Genomic DNA, 18,997 nt, shown 5'->3' with positions numbered 1-18,997 from the left:
AGATGGGTTGGAGTGCCCTGAATATGCTGCAACCCGACTCATGCAATGGAAATTTTAAATGACAACGAAGCAGCCGTAGAAGTTACCCACACCTTTGGTACATGTGCAGAATATATACGAAGGAAAACACGTGGTCGAGCGTCCTATTCAGATGAATATTTCTATAAGCATTGCAGAAGATACAAAGCGGAAACATGCATTATGGCGGGATAACACACAATTGTTTCCATCAAAGGTTGAGGGAACACCGAGTACAGACAGTATTACCTGCTAGTTCAATTCCCGTCCGAGAGAACAGACAATACTCGTAGCATTATCTGTCCAACGCGTAAATATAATGTCGCTTTGGTGTCACTTCTAAAGACAACGAAAGGTTGCAGTGACAATTCACAGCACCAGGCCATATTAGACTCGTCGGAGGCGAGTGTCAGGTGGTGTACGGGTTTCTCACTTGAGCACAGTTCGAGTCTCTCGTCAAAAGTTCTGTTCATCGGTAATCTAAAGATGCCCTGCAAGGATCTTATGGCCGAGTTGATGCCTCCTGCTACAGTTTATTCGAACTAGCCTAGTCTACGATATTATACAAGAAGGTCTGAGACATGGACTCCCAGTCCCATGCGCACACAACTCTCCCTACAAGGCGACTCGAATTGCCAACATAATTTGTGAGGACGCTGTAGTAGATTGATTGTCTTCTGGTGAGCGAATCAGTGCTTTGAAGGTGAAGGGAGGTCCTATTCAATGCAACAATCAGGGTCAATCTTCAAATTTGATTGTTCACGAAAGGTTTGATTGTCCCCAAGAATCACATCACTATTTGATTGTTGATTATCACCGCCGACCCAGTCTGTAAGACTTTATTCCTCGCCCTCGAAGCTTCCAATCCTTCTGCTTCTGCTCATCGTTCATTCTGATCTTCAGTTTCCGACACCAGTTCCCACAACCCCAGATCATCACCGATACCCACCATTCTCATTCCTCACCGTAAGTTCAGCTTTTGTTGCGTCTCCACCTCCACTACCCTACCAACTCCAATGCTTCATGATAGCATGGATATCTCCACGGAGACGAGTCAATCTTCGTACTCTCCTTGAGACCGCTGTCCTGGCATCACTGAAAGTGGTTGGCATTCCCCCATGGAAACATGTTTCAAATACTTTCTTTGTACGAACTCTTAGCCTTCCTACCCATTTCCCACCCATTTCCCCGTTCTGTCTTGTTCCGCTTCCTTTGTAACCCCGAGCTGGATGCACAACCACCGGTCTTGGTCGACTCAACTGGAGTACCCTTGAGAATGTGGCTCAAGTTGGTAGGCTCTTCATAGAGTACTGGCTGAGGGCATTGGCCTGGTTGCTTGGGCAAAGTAGGACGGCAAGGCTCTCGAATCCTGGACACTTGTCCACTGAGCTCACACCTTTATCACCCAAATTGCCAAATCTCAAATATTCTCACCAACCCATTTTCTCTCACTCTTTCCCTCGCCAATCTTAAGCCGCTTTCTTTTCACCGCGAGCAGCGAGCGAAACCTCGAATAATCCTATTCACGTTCTTTCCAATTCACGTCACAACAACCATGTTCTTAAGTCATATCTGAAGAACAACACATGCAGGCTACCCCATCCACACCACAATCTCACAACCTTCCACCACGACGTCACTCACCCAAGACTCATCCACTCATCTTTCCTTACTTCACCACAATCCTCATAACTGAACGTTTCCAAACCGTTCACACTCACACTTTCCCAACTTCTCCCTTTTGCTTTCGTCCCACTGTCTCTCAGTTCTTCCCGGCTTCACTTCAGCCAACTACATCAGACTGATATCACCTCCAGACACCCACCCCAGAACAACGCACACCCACATCAGACACCCTCACCATCACAACTCACAATGCCGGCACCCGGAACTCCTCAGCGGCAACAGCCACACGCGCAGATGCCTTCCCCGCCCACTACCAAGCGAGCAACCAAGATCGTCACCCTCAAACTCGGATCTACCAATGGAGTCACCAAGTACCGGGAGATGTTCGAGACGCTTCAGTGTCGCCGAATCACCAAGAAGGCGCCCAAGGCTCCAAAGACCATTGCAGAGGTTGCAAAGTTCCATCCCACTGCTTCGATCAAGGCATGCACCGTTGCCATTCATCCCTTTTGGCGAGGGCCCCGCCTCGACGGACTCTACCACGAGTGGTTGGATGATCTCTACGATCACGACATGCCTCCCATCATCCGCCGCATCAACAAGTTCCGTGGCTTTCCCCAGAAAGATGATCCTGAGTTCAATCCGGATACCTACCAAATGTACAAGGATCTCCACGCAACTAAGAAGTTCGACGACGAATTCGGAGAGTACCTGCCGTACTTGTCTAAGTACTTTGAATCCGTCGGCAATGACTTTGCTCAGCATTCCATGAAGCTCGATCAGTATTACCAGCATGTGGTTAAGTCGGAGGAGGGTTGCAAGGACTTTTTCGATGGCTCAGCCGATGAGTGGATCACTGGCGGCCTGGCTCACGACGTTCATCTTCTCTCCGTTCCCCCGTCCGCGTCTGTCGTTGATGGATGGCCAGCAGAGCAAGCTAGCATTCCATTTGACGACTACAAGGCTTCCTTGGAAGGTCGCTTTCAAGACCCGAGGATGTTCGACGCTGTGCGCAAGGAGGCATACTCCAGAATCATCTGCCAGGAAGTTTGGGTTGTTGACAATCCCGTAAGCGTTTATTACGAGGAGGCACCCACAGTCTTCGCCTCTGGCCTCTTCGTGTCTCAGCACCCCGACGGTATCAATGGTCAATCACCTGGCCTCATCTTCTACCACCGACCCTCTGTCATCGATCCTGAGGAGAATCTGCTGACCGAAGATGGCATCAAAGTGGAAAGTCCGGCCACTCCGCCCATGAGTAGCATCCCTCGCTATGTCAGCCCTGCTGGTGAACTCATGTGTCCCCAGAACATCCCTGACTCCGACGATGTCGCTCAGATCCGCGCTCGTACCGATATTGATGCTCTGGCAGCAGCGATCGGCTACAGTCTTACTTCACCCCCGCTGGGACCTGAACTGGATCATCTTCTCAACATCCACGACAAGGAGGAGCCCCGTCTCACTGGGTACCCGGAGCTCCACACTGCCACCCGCCACCAGCATCATGACGACTCCGACTCCGACGACTATGGTCCTTGGGCCTCCAAGGAGCCCGTTCGCGCCCTCCACTCGAGCTTGGGCTACGGAAGCCGCAAGCGAAAGCGAGACAGCAACCACTCCGGCCGACAGAGAGCCAGCACCAAGCGACGCAGAAGGGGTAGGGGCAAGGGCAACAGCAGATGCAAGACGAGCAGAGATGATGACTCGGATGGCGACTATGCTCCACCCGTTGAAGATGACCTCGACTTGGACGTGCAGAAGGAGGAGAAGAAGCTCGAGGCCCTCCCCAGCAAGCTTCGCACCGGTACCGTGAGAAAGTCCGGCCAGAAGCAGACCCAGCGCGACTTTGCAAAGGATCCAGGCACCGTTGGCTCTGCCTAGGGCGAAGAGCAGGCCTCTTTCTTTTTCGACTACTGAAGCAATCTGCTCTGACCAAGCTGCTCCGAGCAATCATCGACATGCTCACCTAGCGAGGGTGAATTTGAGTTTCGCGCCAGTCTTTCACATGGTGTTGGAGGTGAATTAAGCCATTGAGATACATCCCCTCTTGATGCAACGGCAGCCCTTGCAATTGATTCGTGGAGGATTTCTATTTCTTTCTGATAGTCGTATTATGGTTATACCTTGTATTTTATGAACTACTTCGCCACTGATTGGCGACAATGATCGCAAGACACGATGGAAACGTGCTGGGCGATATACAGACCTGACTCTATTGGACTTAATTCGACTGGACTGGACTGGACTGGACTCAAGGATCGCGCTAGACACGATAGACTATTGGTAGACTAGTCGGTTCTAGCAATACGAAGCAATGACGCTCGGAAGACGGTCATCTTTTGCAAGTTTATATGTTGCGGTGTGTTTTAATGGATGTGCCATGAACACACCCGCGGTGATAATTCCCATACAAGGCCCTGTCGATCCCGGGTCGAGGGAGGTGGTGAAGTCCGGAGCTGTTGTGCATACAGCATCAGATACAGCCCAGTACTACCACACACGACCATAGGTTCTAGAGAAATCTGGAACCGTCCACTCTCCCGTAGGCAAACTGGTAACCGCCCGCTTGATATCGGAAATCTCAAGGTTACAGTTCTGGCGCTAAAATGGAGTCCCGCCCCGGCAGCTGACATCCCACGTTCTATACGAACCGTTTTGGCCCTCCGTGAAGGACCTATCCATCAACTCCCGCCTTCTTAAACCGGCTCGTATAGCAAGCGCTACTAACTTAGTAGCCGCTCCCAGCTTGCGGTGCGCTTCAATCTGTCCTACCGATGCCGCCTTGCTGACACGATCATTGCCCCATTGTGCCCTGGCTTCGTCCTACATATTGGCTCGGTTGGAAGCACTATAATGCACCGTCGAGACGAGAGTGTTAAAATAAGAGCTGGTGTCACGGCACCAGGGGATAATCAATGCACTGCCGCGAATCCTGTAATATTGCAAAAATCCAAAGTGGGATAGGAGAGGAAAGAAGAGCTCCCTTTACAGCTGCGGCGTTGCTATTTACACGTGGGGTGGACCACCCCTCATCTCTCGTACCCCACCACAGCAACCACTTACATCAGCCAATCCGGAACAACGAGACTGCTAATTAAGTATACTTTCGGTGTAGTTTCTATAAGGTTCCGCTTACGTTAAATCTGATAGCAGCCCTAGTAACGGCGAGTGAAGCGGCAACAGCTCAAATTTAAAATCTGGCCCTTGGGTCCGAATTGTAATTTGTAGAAGATGCTTTTGGTGAGGTAGAGCTTCCTTCGACTGATTGGTGGTATCATCGTAAAAACTGATGGTTTGCCAAGTCTGTGGACAGTCGAACCGGAATTGTCTGTCCGACTTAGATTACGACGTCTTGCAAGAAGTACTTCGGTCCAAGGTGGATGGCTCTGTAGTCCTTGACGAAGTCTTCTCTCATGACGATCTTGACTTTTTTCTACTGTTTTCGTCTATTTCGGCTCTGACTGGCCAGTCAACCCAAGCGAAGGACGCTGCTGCTAACAATGTGAGTATTTAGCTTCCACCAAATGACAACCTCAATGAACTAATCTTTTTTCAAGTTCATGATTGCCCTAGCATTTCAAAGACGGGCTCGCACTCTTCCTGCCTGAGTAGTAGACTTTGGTCCTATCATTGGTCTTGGATCTATTCAGAGGTACGAAAGTAGCGGATTATACGATATAACATCCGTTTTAAGAAGCCTGAATTACATGCCCATTTCCGAGAGGGATCTTCATTATCTTCTTACCGAGGCAATACTAGTCGAGAAGAAAAACAAGTTACCAGAAATCACTACTGGCGTTGAGGCCGGGTCTAGTTCCATCACCTTTTGGCATAAGAGCTTGCTCTTTCCACATATTCTGTGATGGAGCCGCTCGCCTTCTACTCAAAAAGGAAATCGGTATATTGCTGCTTTTTTCCTTCAATGTGCCTCTCTTCAAATTTTGTGTTGCTTAATGAAAGGTTGAATTGAATATTTATTAGCCAAACTGTGATGTCATCATGTAAATTCCTGCGCTGCTGAGATAGGCGTAGTAGTCTTAGCCCTGGATCATATTAGCTGATACTCAATGGCGCTTTCCGTCTTCATGACCGCCATGACCCCTTTAATTGGCACTCTTGAAGAGCAAAATGGGACTCTTGGATTGTGCTTTTCCGAAAATTGTTAAAGGTCTCAATCAAGCAAGGACTAATTTCATTGAGATCAACAATGCTAAAAATCTATCATTTTGGGATATTACGATATCTATGGTGGGAATCCGGCTTGCGTACCCGTTCTAAATTTTCTGTTACGCGTAAATATGTAGAGTGAAGACGGCGGGGGCTGGTACATCCAGTAGCTTAACAGCTTTGTCCAAATCCTTAGCGGTTTTTTGTAAACACAAGATCTCATTCGAGAAAAGCTCCTATACCTAGCTGATTGAAAGGTCGTCGTTTAACATACGCGTGCTCTAAAGTATCCGGCTCAACCAGAGTACTTCACCTGTTTCTCGGGACCTCACTCGTGCCTTTTCGTTTAGTCCTGAAATTGAGAAACATTTATAATAGCTCGCCCCGGAGACGAGGAAATATAGGCAACAAGTTACTACACAGTAGCCAGAACTGTAAAATGGACTTAGCATTCACGTACCGCATTAGTTTCTAGGGAAGAGTGTTCCTAACCCATACCAACAGTACGATATAGAATCGTGCTTCTCTTCATAGCTCAAGATGAATCCGCACAGACATTGTAATCCCACAGCAGCACAAGCCACAGAAAGTAGAGTTGGTGGTTCCCACAAGGCGATCAACCCTACGGTCCACGCGACTATCATTGCCGCCAGTGTATGGCAGATCGATTCATGAGCAACCTCGATTACTTGCTCCGGGAGGGCGCCTGGTCCAGATAACACATGGAAGACCTGACAAGGGATACAAGCGATCCACGGGTTCCCTTGCGGTCAACTGTAAACTTGCCACTGGATACTATCAAATTGTAAGTTTAACTTCTGTGTCGATTGTTCCTAACCAATATGGAGTGTTGGTACTTATACTCCCAGACTACTTTTGGAGCTTTCTCAGCTCATCGAAAAACGCTACATTGGCCCTCTATCTCCTTGCAAAGTTTTGGGTTATGAAAATATCATTGAGTCTATGCAGCTCCTTCAGCAACGCAGCCCTGTCGGAAAGGTCGTAGTCTCCAACGGCAAGACCGATTGCCCGAATATTCCAGTAAGATTCCAAATATATTGTGAGAGAGTGAAGATCCTAACGCGCTCAGGTTCGACCTGCGTCATCCTCGTTAACGTCTGTTCTTCGCAACAACTACCACTGCTACCTCTTCGTAGGCAGCTTGAAGGGCATTTGTGGGAGCCTAGCCCTTCGTTTGGCTGCCCACGGCGCTAAGCATATCGCTATCCTCTCTCGCAGTGGTCATGAGGACAATGTATCTCAAAGCATCGCCCGCAATATTCGAACGTTGGGATGCTCACTTGACTTGTTAAAAGGTGATGTAAATTCTATCAACGATGTCAGACGCACTTTCGGTCAAGTTTCGGCTCCGATCAGTGGTATCATCCAACGAGCCGCAGTATTCAGGGTAAGACATCATTGCAAGGACAAGTCTCCATCACTCGGCCCATAATGACCTCAGTATCATCATCAGGATCGAACATTTGCATCCATGTCTCATGAAGACTACCACTCTGCTCTGTCATGCAAGGTAACCGGCACGTTCAATCTACATAATGTGTCTTTGAAACAAAGCAGCCAATTGTGTTCTCCTGTATATTATCCTCCATTTCTGAAGTGATAGATTTGAGGATGCTTTTGCAGCATATCGCTGCGCGTTAGGACTCCCCGCAGTCAGCATCGACCTTGGGCCCGTCAGAGATGTCGGCGTCGTTCACGGCAATGAATCTCTACAAAAAAGGTTTGACGAAGTTCCCTTCTCATGATTAATGAAGGGTTGCTACGACGGATCTTTGATGGCTCTATCATTCAACAGCACCCGCAGCATCACCTCAACAATCACGGCCAGATGATTACAAGTCTACAGGTTCCGCAACCCCATGACAGCGACTTGGTCAAGAAATTGCGGTTCAGGGGCTTGCTAAGGCCGGAAGCAGATTGTAAATTCTACGGGGGAAATATTACTGGAAAAGACAAAGACATCCAAGCCCTTTTACTTCTTACACAGTCCCAGGATCTGCATTTGGCGACCGTACGTGCGGCAGCCATCATGGTCATGGGTAAACAACTGGCAAAGCAGCTGCGCTCCAGCACTAAGCCTGACCCAGAACGACCTCTTTCGTACTTTGGGATAGACTCGCTCGCAGCTGTAGAGTTACGGAATTGGGTACGTACGGTGCTGGGGGTAAAACTTACGACGTTGGAAGTTATGAACGCGTCGAGCTTAGTAGAATTATCCGACAAAGTCATTTCGAGGCTAGGTGTTAAAGTACCCTGATAGATACCATTGAGATGTGTTATTCTTAATATGACTTGGAGAGTTGTCTTCTACATTAATAAACTGGGTGTTGAGACAATCTGGTTTGTTCACTCCGAGACCTCAGAAGCGCAGACGTTCAGTCCGCGAGTGTTTCAGTCGATTAGTAAGGTGATCATTTGTGGTACTATGCGCCCTTTGCCAGACCCTTTTTTTTTTTTTTTTTTCACCTGTCGGACCCGGCGACTGCAACTTTTTGGTTCCCTTTGAATCGTTTCCGACGCTCGTTCGGCAGTGGTTGGGAAAGCTGGAACTGCGTTTGGTACGACTGCCCTTATCGCAGTGGTAGTATTCTCTCTGTGCTCGATAGGCTGATCCTTTCGGGCCACTCTTGGCTTCACACGACATCGCCAGCTTGGAAGCAGATGCCATAATGAATTCTGATGTAAAATAATAAACGAGAGATCAGGGTTTCTATGGGATAGCATGATGCTGAGTCAAAGAGAAGCAGTGTGAGCATCTTTTTAATGATCCACAGTTCCTCTGTCTCCATGCTCGCGTAACAAACTGCTTGTGCAGGTTGCCAGATCAGCTTTACCTTAGGTTTTGCGGAGGATCGACACCATCCTTCTTACATGGCTCACCAGAGTTGATTACCTGATGTCATGTCCGGGATAAGTTCTATCCGAGATATGTGGATGCTTTGAGAAAATCGAACGTATTAGGTCAGGCGCAGAGCTCTGAGTGGACTTCAGGACGTTGCTCAGACGTGTGTGATAAAATCCTCACTTCAGATATGTCTTTACTGACAGCATGCAAGTATACTGACACAGCCAAGGCTTGTAATTGTGCTGAAGACACTGAGATTGCTGGTTATTGGGCGGATATTCAGAGGCACCATGTCCTATCACCATTCGCACGTGCTCTTACTGCATGGAAAATTTGCGTGAGTAAACAAACTTGAAGAGGCGAAACATAGCTTGTAGTCTGATTTAACGAGTCCTTCGGTCTAGTTATTCAAAACTTTCTCTTCACTTTGAGGGTTTCCATTGGCGTTTCACGTGGGGGTTATGCTTTACAAGAGAATATGAATCACGTAAGCGCTTGACAGAAAATTTTTGGAGTTGCCCAACCGGTCTCGATCGACTAAGCCATGCATCAATCCGTCATCGTAGGCAAGTGGTTGAAGGAAGCGCCTGAAATACTGATACTGGGACACGAGTGTGTATGAATCTGACTCTCGATCATCCAATATAAGATATAAAGCTCTTCTAGCAGCTCTATATCATGATAAAAGCCTTTCCTATGTCAGAATAGCGATTGTTCAGCGTGATGATGATTCAAGAATACCGCCCTTCCATGCTGTGCTCGACAATATTGGTGCTGTGATTGATTGTATCGTGATACGCAAGTCCCCAAAGTCTGCCATAGGTTTTTGTCGGAGATCTTGCACAGCCTGAGCCCCCGACTCCGTGGCTCCGGCCAAGGCGCATGTCGCAACGGGTCTTTTGAGCGGCAGACTCAGGGCAAAGAACACGTTAAGGTGTGCCTTGCTTGCTTTACACGTGCATTCATAGAATGAAAACGTTGCTTGACTCAACCACGCACGCCAGCCCGCCATCAATATATTATCTTGTCATCTGACTTGGTTGAACCTCAGCCCCACCTTCGCGAAATCTCTAGGTGGAACTTCATCTCAGCATAAACTGCATAGGCGGCTCATGTAACATAGCGAGCGGTAAGATGTACATAATGGTTCTACTGACAACCTCAGTAGTATACTTAAACGGCGTGTCGAGGCTCTACTGTGTATCAACTCAGTCCACACGCAGGATTGACGTGTCTAGCATGTTGCTCAATTGTCAAACCTTGACGATAACAAATGCCGAAAAACGAATCACACCGTGAGAGCTTTGCTACGCATTTGGTACGTACCGAGACAAGGCCTACCAGGTTGCAGATGCGTTTCCATAGATAAGAATACGTTATAACGGGTGTAGCAGGGGGCACCTGCGTATAGAGTAAAAGAGATACCAGGATGGGTTAGTCAACTACTTGTTTCGTCAACCTCGAACAGAGCTCCCCTGCCTATGCCCCCATGAGCAGCCGAGGAACATCATGCACTCAAAGTAAGGTTTGCGGTTACATATGCACACACGGAAAGATCCTGCTCGAGACCTGGTATGAGCTCATCTTTACGTTTATGGACGGCAGGTCCACACGGTCGTCGTCGACGGCCACACGTATAGCCGCTCTGCATAGGATTATAGGCACCCAGTATGCTGTGCTACCTACCTACACCAGCCCGCATGTCCCGGTTGGCCAGTTGTGTTGCCGTGCCTGAGAGCCTTGGGGGCACGCTAGAACGCCAAGAGAATGGCCCCGCAAACTCTAAAGGAGTTCCTCAACAGCTGGTTCCGTTGGGACCCGGCCGTACGATGGGAGCGCACCCGGAGCCATCCGATGCGAACGAGCGGGTGGGAGCACATCCGGCGGCATGTGAGCGAGCAGAAGCAATCATGACAGGCTTGCGTGTGTACATGGACACTTGGGTAGGACAAGGTACAGATCTGCGCAATAGTACTATCGCGGCGGATGGGTTCTTGATAACTATCTGCCCCGCACAGTGAGGACCGGTTTGGCTGGGGCCAATTAGTGAACATCAGGGCTGAAATGGAGAGCCACGTTAAGATGGGTCCTCGCGAAAGATGTTGCATGACATCATCCCATTGTCTCCGTAAGATAGGCCGTTTATCGGCAACGAGTTTCGGGTGCGAAATTCCATAAGTTATGGGAATCAATCAATGGGATTACTGTGTTCTACCACAGGTGCAAAAAGGAAGAATGGACCTCCCTAATGAAGCCGGGGCCGGGCCGAGTCGGTGTTCCGGGCGAATGGACTGACCCGCGGCGTTGACCCCTTTCTCCTCTCTCCTGGTGGATGATTGGGGAGATTGCCCATCGCGACTTTGGCGGTGAACCGAGGCAGAGATACGACTTTTGAGTGGGTTAATATGGGACTATATATAACTCTAAACCCGGCGGTTTGTTTAGGCCATGTGGGTTTCTGTGGATCGAGATATACTGGACATCCGGGAGAAGCACCGAGCAGGCGAGCAAATAAGGCAAGAGTATTGTAGTCGTGCAGCGCCAAGCGCGAACCTTCGACTGTGATTTCGAGGCGTACGTTCCCGAGAGCCGCATTGTAAATTCTGCCTCTGTCATGGGAAAGCTGGAAATAGAATTTGTCTTTTCTGCATCCAGGGGCAGATTGAATGGCGCCGCCGCCTATTTAGAAGACGCAAATCTAAGGGGGATGCGGAGGCCACGAACGGCCCCAGAGAATCCGTGCGTCACAATAATCCAACTAAACATAGGATCATGCTATTCGGTATCACGGATCTTACATCTAAATTTTGGGGTTGGGAGTGAGCTGCAGTGTAACTCAATAGATGGCGGCTTCCGCCTTTTCAGCGAAGTGGCTGTACCAAATAATAAGCTGACATTCAGTGGGCAGGGGGTTCCCGAGCGACAGGAAAGGATTCAGGAGCGGCGGATTTTGGCCATGGGCGACACGTGCGAATAATGACATGCATATAAGATTCCGCTCGCGGTTCACATATCGTCAGCAACATGGTCGAGGATCGGCGAGTCGAACTTCGAAAGCGCTGTTGCGCGCCGTTCAACTACTGTCTGGAGGTGACTGGAGAATAGGAACGCAGCATGTGAAATTTATCGTATCTGTGCGAATGGGAAATGTTTCTTATTAGTGCTGCCCAAGCGGCCAGGATGACTCAGCGAAGTCTGATCTCAGAATAGGTCCCAGAAGATGCGGTGCAGCTGCACGTTGACTATTCAAGGCGACGAGCGCTGTACAGCATTTCGAAATTGGTCATCAATTGCCGAAAAGGGCCATGACAGCCCCCATTGCAGCCGCGGGAACAACCTTTTTGTGGATGGTCACATTGCCGGGCGACCATCACGAACGACAAGCCGGCCAGATGGAATCCGCTGGTCGGTGTAGGCTTGTGCAGGCCGTGTAACGCGAGGTCTGAAAATGGAACCTCACGGGCATCCCAAGCGTCTGGAAGCCGTCTAGAAATGAGCAGCTCGTCTAAATCCTGGTTCTAGTCGACGGTCCACTCGCCGTGTGCTACGTACCTACTGGTGGCATCCGTTCCGTCTCGACTCTCTAATAACAACATGGGACGAAATTGCTGCGTTTGTGCTGGGAACTAGGAAGATCGGTCCTTCGGCCGTGGTCTGGTCGTAGCTCGACGGTGCTCGGTCACAAGCTTTTTCTTTGTTCCACGTCATGATTCGTGTCGTCCGGGTGCCTAGGCCAGTCGCCAGAGATCATTTAACAAGCTTCGCGCAGACTTGCTGTGCCGGTTGGCTGGTTCGATATCGAATGTTTAGTGAGACAAGATCAGGTGCTTCAGTCAGCGCCTGGCTCGAGGCACTCGGACATCCTGTCGTTGGGGGTCCCCTAGATGAATGGTCGGTCTGGAATCCAATCCCAAGCAGAATCTCGTGCTCGGTGCCGTGAGGCGACACATCTCTCGCCTCTCGCAATAAGAAACGAGTGGGCTCTAGTTTCGCAAGTCCTGACTGCTGGTGTTGCTTTTTGCCTCGTTATTGAGAGGTGTCCCATGTTCCTCGCCAGTGCTCTCGCCAGGAGTCTGACTGAACCTCCCTGCGCTCTACCTAGTCTACGTAGCATTCACATCCGCCAATCCTTCGCAGGAGCTGAATGGTGGCATTGAACTTGTTCCAGGGGACCGCGAGAATCGACCCGATAGACTGCCGGCCCAGACCCTTGGGTTTTGTCAGACTCTACTATCGATATATCCCCACGCTCCCTTGCGCCCGCTTTTCCACGCCGCGGACGACGTCGCAAATACTGTCTGTACCTTGACGGACTCTGTCAGATATTACCCCAGCACGAACCTGATTCCCCCATCAGAGACTTGACTCCTCCATCTGGTAAATTTGTGACGCTCTGCGCCATACCTCGTGCACGAGAACGCCTCTTGGCCAGCTCGAAACGAGAGAAGACATCATCCGGTCTCAAGTACAGCCCTGCTTGCTGCACTTATATCTCTCTCTACAGTACGCCCCCAGTCGCCTAGGCTTGCCACAGCGCCCGACTTCCCCACCACGCAGAACACCCAGAATCCACTCTCCAGAGGAGCAACACTAGACGGACATTCCTTGGAGGACCGCAGCAGATGCAGCAAGCACCCGCCGATCTGGTTTGATGGAGAGAGGGAGAGAAAGATCGGGAAGCACCGCCAGAATCAACGCCTGCGTGTGCACCGCATCTCAGCAAGCGGGCAAGCAGGCAGGCAAGCGAAGCAAGCAGACAAACGTGCGGGTGCTTGGGTGCGATTCGGCTGCACTCGGTATCAGAAAACCGTCAAGTCTGCTCAGCGCGTCTGAATTACCTCACTACAAAGACCTGGCCCCACCTTTGCGGCAACGCCTACCACTTAGATCTGGCCCATTTCAGCAGTAAACCCAGCCCAGCCAGCCCAGCAGCCCAGCAGTCCAGCCAGCCCAGCCAGCCTGAGCCCACCGCCCGCTTTTTTCTGCGCGCGGTCCGCCTGCTTCCTCCTACCAACCATCGATCTCCATCTCATCAATCCCATCATCTGTCCCCTCACCCAGCTCACCTTCCCCACGGCGGCACCACCGATTGCGAAATAAGACGAGGCCTCGGACGCCCATCAGCAGTCCCTCCACCGTGGATTGCACCTCGTTCCTCGATTTCCCCCAACCCCGAGAGACTTGACATTGAGTGACAGACAGCCTTTTACCCTCTCTGTTCACAACATGTCGGGCTCGGAGGGCGGCTACGACCTACTTCGGCGGGCAACGCAGGCGATGATGTCAAGGTAAGCAAAAAAAACCCACTTTCAGTCTCCGTCTCACTTCCTTGCACCACCCCCAAAATGCTGCTGCGGTTTTACCCACATCTCCTTTACCTGGCATCTCGAGGTCCTATCAACCCTGCTCGGCCTCGCACTCGGTGAGCTAGGTTGCTAGGGGTTCAACTCTGCCTCTACCTGCGGAGAGACAGCATGGGAAACATGCTCGCCTCAGGGGCTACACGACCTGTGAGATGGTCCTTCCATTTAGCCAGTGGCCTCTGCTCGGACGTGGGCGAGGGAGCCGGGCCTGCCAGCGCTGGACCCTGACTCCCCAATGTTTCCGCCTTGGGCCTTGGGGCGCTGCACCATGCCACCATGCCATGCCATGCCGTGGGCCATTGGGCGTGGCGAGGGGTAATAGTGGGTGGGCTGAGCTGTTACTACCGAGCGATTCAAGCGGTCCGCTGGCGCGACCCTAACACGATCAAATGTCGGGCTTTCACAGAAAAGAGGGTCGGCGCTTCGAGTCAGGCAAGTGCTTGAACGCAAGCAGCTAATGACCGGTGGTACGTACGGTGGCACGGGCTGTGCTGCTCTTCGTTTTGGCCGAGGGGCATCTTGGTCTTGCGACAGCATCGCGGGACAGGCGCTGGCTGCACCAAAAGGCACCCACGCCATCACGACTTGCCGTGCCGGTGACGGCCAGCGCAGGTTCCCACAGGCAAATCCCATTCGGCCGTCGCGGATGGGGCGCTCGCGTCCTGCCTGGAAGGTGCTTATCAGACCTCCGCCGTGCAGCCGCCGCAGCTTTGCCCGACTCGCTGGTCGTCTAGTTACCCGAAAATCAGTTCAAGGATCCGTCAGTGTCTGCAGCAAGATGCTTGCTTTGGAATTCTCTTGGACCCCACCAGCGGAGGCACCTCATCATTGCCCCCACTCTAGACCCTTCAAGCACATGGCTTCACCCTCCGAGCCCTGGCCTTATTACTGCACGCCTGGAAACACTCGGGATCGAAATCTGCTTTGAATTTCCCCCCCTCCTACCACTCAAGGCCTTCGCACATCCTCTCCTGCACCGCTGCATTCCCAGTCCTGCGGAAACCTACCATCACGTTCCCGTCTGTGATGTACCAGAGACAGAGCTACACTTCCTGCTTGGAAATGCGTGGTTCTTCGGTGTCACTCTTCAGAAAGCCGCCATAAAGCTCTCTCCCCCCATGAGGCCATTCCCAGTCTTTGCCCACGAACCTTGACACTTTTTTTTTTTTTTTTTGATTCTCTCACAAATAAATTTTCCACTTCTTCTTTTTTCTTCGTTCCTCTACTTTCGGTGCACAATCTTGCAGACCGCAGCAGCATTCGGCATTTCTTCACTTGGCATTCCTTGGCTTCAAGGCAAAATAGCGAGAATGGCTGGTATTAACGTTCGAAGTAGGCAGGGCGACGACGAGGGCGTGGATCAGATTGGATCTGACACGCCTCGCTCCGGCATTGCCACACCGCAGCCTGACTTGACCGACAAGCGCCTACCGGGCATTATGAGCTATTTTGGCCAGGTTGGTTCCAAGTCTCTGAATCTTCTCAACCCATCGTCGTCTTCTGCCCAAGCACGAGAGTCTGAATCTGCACGCCCTGCCTCGCCTCCGGAAGAGAAGCACGTCGAGAAGATGGTGGACCAGTTGCCCAACCCCGAGGAGGAGCAGGACTCTAGATCCGAGGGCTTGCCTCTCCTGCCACATGAGAGGATGACGCTCCCGGAAGAGAAGGAGTCTTCGCAGCAGGCGGCCCCGCAGACGAACCCCTATCCCACACCTCCTTGTTCCCAGACACCTTCGGAGAGGGGGCTCAAATTGAGCGATGCGAGTGGTGAGGCTGCGGATGCCATGAGGCGGACATCCCTTTCTCTCGCTTTCAGGCACAGAAAGAGCGTTTCGGAGGCTCCGCAGATGTCTCGGGCAGCCAGCCAGTCCATGTCATCGCCGTTGTCGGGAGTCGTTACTGCATCCAGCGCACACGCCCATCTTTCCAACCCCAGCGATCGCAAAGCCTCACCAGTCACCCCCAGTTCTCCATCTACCGAGCAGCCGCCCTCGGGCGACTCTGGCAGTTATTTCTCTGAGTCAGCTTCTGTTGATCGGCTTGCAAAGCTAACTAATGTTCCTTCGAAAAAGAGCGGCCCCCCGACGCCTACTCGAGCACTCTCCTCTGCTCGAACATCGCAAGCCGAGGCTAAGCCTTCCTCAAGACAGAACAGTGATACTGCCGACTCGCAAGCCAGCGGCCAGGTGACCCCCGTCTCCGCCCAGACCGGCGGCGCGCGAGCCCCCAACTTCAAAGGAAAACTCACCATCAAGATCACGGAGGGCAGAGGCCTGCGCAGAAGCCGCGATCCGTATGTTGTAGCTACGTTCCAGCGAAGTGAGCTCATTTCGGCTGGGCCAAGGACTTTCGAAGATGATGACGAACTGTCTGTACCGCAACAGGCGGTCGGTGGAATTCCTATCCAGCGACAAGGGAGCGATTCAGGCCGGCCCATGGCGATCCCGATGAGGAGCCGACAGAGCAGCAACACCAGCATTGGCGAATACAACTCTTTCCGTAACCGGACCAAGCGTTTGTTTACCAGCCCCCGGTGGGATGCCGAGGCTGTCTTGTGAGTGAATTCCTGCCGTCGTTTTGATGAAGCAACGGTCGTCTGACAAGAGATGATGCAGTGACGTTGTGGAATCCAATATGCTTGTGGACATTGCCGTTTACGACCATGGACTTAACGGAGAAGAGTTTCTTGGACATGTCGACTTCCAAGCCAAGCCAGGGTCAGATGGTCTTGTCCGAGGATGGTTCTCTTTGCGGGGCAACGCGGATACTATGGCCGACAAGAAGCCTACCGGCGAGATTTACGTTGAGACTCTCTTCCACGGCACCGAGAAGAAGCACTACGGTCCGGACGACTTCCAGATCCTGAGGTTGATCGGAAAGGGCACATTCGGCCAAGTCTATCAGGTTCGCAAGAAGGATACCGGGCGAATTTACGCAATGAAGGTCCTTTCCAAGAAGGTCATCGTACAAAAGAAGGAGGTTGCACACACAGTCGGCGAGAGAAACATCCTGGTGCGGACGGCGACGTCCGAGTCCCCGTTCATTGTCGGCTTGAAGTTCTCGTTCCAGACCCAGAATGACCTCTTTCTGGTCACGGATTACATGTCTGGAGGTGAGCTCTTCTGGCATCTGCAGAAGGAAGGACGCTTTGATGAGAAGCGCGCCAAGTTCTACATTGCCGAGCTCATCCTGTCCATCCAGCATCTTCACAACAATGACATCGTCTACCGCGATCTCAAGCCAGAGAACATCCTGTTGGACGCCAATGGCCACATTGCGCTCTGCGACTTTGGCCTCTCCAAAGCCAACCTGACGAAGAATGACACGACGAATACGTTCTGCGGTACCACCGAGTACCTCGCGCCGGAGGTCCTGCTCGACGAGGCTGGATACACCAAGATGGTCGACTTCTGGTCTCTGGGTGTTCTAGTCTTCGAGATGTGCTGCGGCTGGAGCCCGTTCTACGCCGAGGATACCCAACAAATGTACAAGAACATTGCCTTCGGCAAGGTTCGTTTCCCACGTGATACGCTCTCCCAAGAGGGCCGGAATTTTGTCAAGGGTCTGCTCAACCGGAACCCGAAGCATCGCCTGGGTGCTCTGGACGATGCGGAAGAGTTGAAGCGCCACCCTTTCTTTGCTGACGTATCCTGGGATGCTCTTTCCAAGAAGCTCATCACACCGCCATTCAAGCCCAAGTTGAAGTCGGAGACGGACGTTTCTTACTTCGACCCGGAGTTCACGAACGCCCTGAACACCAATGGGTCCTTGAACGAGCGGGCCGCACAGCTTGCGACCGGATTTGCGACTTCCACGCCCCTCTCGCCCAGTGTCCAAGCCAACTTCCAAGGCTTCACATATGTGGACGAGAGTTCCCTCGATGATCACATGGCTGATCGCTATGTTGAGGAGGACATGAGGGATGCGAATCACAAGGATAACGATTGGGACGACATTGATGACATCGACACGCGCAAGACAAACAGAATGAGCGGCATCGTTCGGACAGGCGCCCACGATGAGCCGTTCGGTGAATCACACTTTGACATGTGATTGGCAGGCCTCTTTCTGATCGGTCGTCGCCGGCATTGCGTTTATAATCTACACTAGTCCGATTTGCCAGTGTATGAAAATTCCCACGTCAGTTTCAAAGCATCATTTGCATCAGCCGGCTTTGTTTGCATCGAGGTAATGGTCTTTGTAGTTTTGGGAGGTCGCAGGGAAGGGGGGAGGGGCGTTTGGTTCCTGCAAATAACGATTCATGGCACATACACAGACAGAATGTTGCAGAAACACCTTCCCATAAAAGCATGGAAGCCTCTGGGCACTATCGTATAAATGCGTATCGCGTGTTGGAATGACTTTGGTTCGAGCATCGTGGGCATGGTGATTTGGTGAACTGGGTGACGCTTGGTTTTGATGATAGGCAGTCTTGGCCATCATGGAACTGTGATGGCCAAGGCGAGGCTCGCAATTGTTGAAAGCAATACAGAGCATATTAGGACGTCACTTAGTCCATGGCAAATGCAAGCCCAATGCCTGTGACATGGCAACCAAGTGTGAAAGTGTCACGTTAATGAATACACTCTATTCAAGACCGAAGCCAAGCCTCCCAATACTAGTGAACGACGATGAACAGCAACTTCAATAATAGGCAAGAATTGACCTCGGATAACTTGGCCGACGCCCGTCTGTCTTCGTCGCTTGGGGGCTTGCAACAACAGTGTTCCTGATTCGGCTAGCTTTCGACCTCGGATAACTTGGCCGAACGTTGGTGTTCGGCCAATGCAATTAAATCCGAATACCCTCCGCGTCCTCAAGATCTATTTTCAGAACTTCTTCTTGTTTTATTCGCCTGGATTTATAATCAAGATGTAATTTAAATAGAGTTGAATTATTGAATACAGATGCAAGCGTCGGATATGCTATGTTGTGAAGAAAACGCCGGCTACATCTT

General features: G+C 51.2%; 2 protein-coding genes across 2 annotated transcripts; both read left to right on the top strand.

The window, feature by feature from the left end:
• Positions 1–1,893: 1,893 nt before the first annotated feature.
• JN550_003258 (uncharacterized protein) lies at positions 1,894–3,525 on the top strand (the record flags this gene model as incomplete). Its single annotated transcript, XM_049314642.1, has 1 exon — positions 1,894–3,525. One exon carries the CDS (start codon positions 1,894–1,896, stop codon positions 3,523–3,525), a length of 1,632 nt encoding a protein of 543 aa, XP_049174449.1.
• Positions 3,526–15,350: 11,825 nt separating this feature from the next.
• On the top strand, positions 15,351–18,093 carry JN550_003257 (uncharacterized protein; the record flags this gene model as incomplete). Its single annotated transcript, XM_049314641.1, has 2 exons — positions 15,351–16,594; positions 16,656–18,093. The coding sequence occupies 2 exons, from the start codon at positions 15,351–15,353 to the stop codon at positions 18,091–18,093; spliced, it is 2,682 nt and encodes an 893-aa protein (XP_049174448.1).
• Positions 18,094–18,997: the final 904 nt, after the last annotated feature.

The sequence above is a fragment of the Neoarthrinium moseri genome (assembly GCF_022829205.1).
Source record: "Neoarthrinium moseri strain CBS 164.80 chromosome Unknown scaffold8_Wmoseri_CBS_16480, whole genome shotgun sequence".
Taxonomy (NCBI): domain Eukaryota; kingdom Fungi; phylum Ascomycota; class Sordariomycetes; order Amphisphaeriales; family Apiosporaceae; genus Neoarthrinium; species Neoarthrinium moseri.
The sequence above is the reverse complement of the archived record's forward strand: the minus strand, read 5'-3'. Positions and strand labels throughout refer to the sequence as shown.